General features: G+C 38.8%; 1 protein-coding gene across 1 annotated transcript; it reads left to right on the top strand.

Moving 5' to 3' along the window:
* Positions 1 to 334: 334 nt before the first annotated feature.
* LOC106677156 (thioredoxin-1) lies at positions 335 to 658 on the top strand. The gene has a single exon (XM_014414892.1). It carries the CDS (start codon positions 335 to 337, stop codon positions 656 to 658), a length of 324 nt encoding a protein of 107 aa, XP_014270378.1.
* Positions 659 to 2,631: the final 1,973 nt, after the last annotated feature.

Genomic DNA, 2,631 nt, shown 5'->3' with positions numbered 1-2,631 from the left:
GTTTATGTAGCATAGGGAAGCGGGTGACGATATTATCATTTTGTATTCATTATTGAAAAAAATATTTGCCATTAATTGCGGCAAACCCTGTCATACGCTTGTGGAACTCCTGGCATACACTTACGGCACCCCCAGGCATACGATTGCTACACCCAAGTTGGAAACTACTAGTGATTTTAATGTTATAAAATGTCTAATATTTTACCAGTTGTTCAAAAATTAACCATTATATTAATTCAGGTCATATGTATCTTTTAAATGTAATTAATGTTTTATATTTTTCAGAAATTATTAATAAACTAGTTTTACTGTAAAATATATAACAATTTCTAAGATGTCTCAATGCATCAGTGACATGGGAGTGTTTGACATAAAGATGGCACAAGCAGGCGAAAGTCTGATGGTGGTTTTCTTCTACGCCATGTGGTCAGTACCTTGCAACGTCATAGCGCCAATCTATGAGCGCTTGGCCAATCATTACAAGGACGGTATATTCCTGAGGGTGGACATTGATGAAGCAGAAGTTCTGGCAAAGCGATTCGAAGTATCTATTGTACCTAGTTTTGTCTTCATTCAAGGAAATAAAATTCGAGTTCTTCAAGGTGGTATACCAGGTTTGTTACAGAAAATGATTCGCGATTGTGCTGCCCAATTCTAATTTAATAAAGATAATATGTAAACTGTCAACATTTTTTAAGCGTTAACAATGCTGAAAGTTCATAATAATCTACACTATATAAATATATATTCTTTATTATTTTATGTAATGCGGGGGAGGGAAGGGCATAACTCCCCTACTCTTCTTCAATGCAAACATGAAGCCAAAAAGACCACATCTAAAGAGCTTAGGTTTACGTTGAGCTTAACATGAATGTCAGCAATTGCAATATTTTTTTTTCATAATTTATTTATTGTTATTTACAACTGTATACATATATACACAAGTAAATTTGCTGTAAGTGATATTATGACATGATACAAACATGTGGAGAATCTACCCATTGATAGAACTCCAAAAACACTTCTAAAGGAGAAGATCTCGAGGCCATCTTCTTTTCAGACGCCTAGGAGGATTATTAGGTAGTGAAGGAGAAGCCAGGTTAGAAACGAGTTGGTATGGGTGGTTGGGAAATATATTATGGAAGGATTGGTATCTGGTTCTGGCCAAATCGGCAACATACGGGACATTGAGGTTCTGATGGATAATTTGATTTGTAACAAAGTAAGGAGCATTAAGGATTATACGAAGGATTTTGAACTGTAAGGATTGGATTCGAGAGGAATTAGATGGTTTAGTGGAGCCCCATGGCTCAATTACGTATGTCCAGATAGGCCTTAAAATAGTCATGTAGATCAGCCTTTTGTAATGGATTGGAAGTTTGTCTAGTAAATGTTGTAATAGTCGGAATCGACGACCAGTTTCCTGTCTTTTCAGTCTTGTATGAGGATTCTATGTCAGTCGTTTGTCCAGATTTAGTCCTAAGTAACGGATCTGCTCAACAGGAATAAGTGAGGTATTATTAAAAGATACTGTGGGGCAAGACGAAGGGTAAATGTGATTTGGTGGGATTTATGCAATTGCAATCTAGAATGAAATAAAAAGTAGCCAGTGTGCTCGTACTCTTCTCCAACTCTGCCACGCTCATGAAAGCCACAAAGCTATGCCTATTCGACTTCACTTTTCCTACGAGCTTATCTCCTCCAGTACACTCTTTCCTCCAATATTTGGTGTATCAAGGGAGTGCTGATTCATTACTCTCTTTCAATGCGGAAATAGCTTTCTGCCTGGTGGGGTCCTACTTCTTTACCACGCCCCTGTAGTTCATCTAAAGACCCACCTTTTTGGCTCCGCACCTGGCAAAATACCTCCTTTATTTTACCTCCACCTGTTCAAGACCAAGAGCAGATAATCCCGGACTGTTGGGTCCTGCCAAGACATGTGGAAAGTCGCGCAGCTTTGGGAAGAACATCGACCCCGGTGTCCAACGTTAGGAGTCCCTGAAATAGCAGAGTATTTTGTGTTGAATTGCACCACTATGGAAGGACACCGCGCAAGGTTGTAGAGGAAAACTGGGATCGTCGGTTTAGCTGAGTCTTGACTTTGACTTCCCCCAACTAATGGAAGAGGAGAACTATCGATTATTCTGGTATTTTATTTTACGGGTGAATGGTGGTCGGCCCGACTACATAGTAGGCGAGACATAGGAAAAGATGAAGGTGAAAAAGAAGATGCAGACTAAAACAAGGAGGGTTGGAACTACCGAACGGATCAAGTTGGACAAGGTACAGCCCCATCTCAGTTCTTGTCTGCACCGCGGTGTTTAAAAGAATTTTCGCCAAAAATAAATGTGTAGGTTTGTTGGTAGTTTGTTTATAAATAACAACTTTGTAGCATCTTGATGAACACATATTGATATAACATAATACAATAGCGATACACAATAATAACTTTGACCGATAACCATACTGGGCAAGGTTTCCAAAACCCAGTGTTGCCAGAGTGCTCAGTGTTGCCAGCCTCCTACAAATGGCACTTACAAATAATTTTGTAAATATGTAACCGAATCCTAACGCACTACCCCTTGCTACCGAACCCGAATTATAATTATGTTAGACATATATATATATATA

The sequence above is a fragment of the Halyomorpha halys genome, unplaced genomic scaffold (genome assembly GCF_000696795.3).
Source record: "Halyomorpha halys isolate HHAL.00 unplaced genomic scaffold, Hhal_1.1 Scaffold89.1, whole genome shotgun sequence".
NCBI classification, from domain to species: domain Eukaryota; kingdom Metazoa; phylum Arthropoda; class Insecta; order Hemiptera; family Pentatomidae; genus Halyomorpha; species Halyomorpha halys.
The sequence above is the reverse complement of the archived record's forward strand: the minus strand, read 5'-3'. Positions and strand labels throughout refer to the sequence as shown.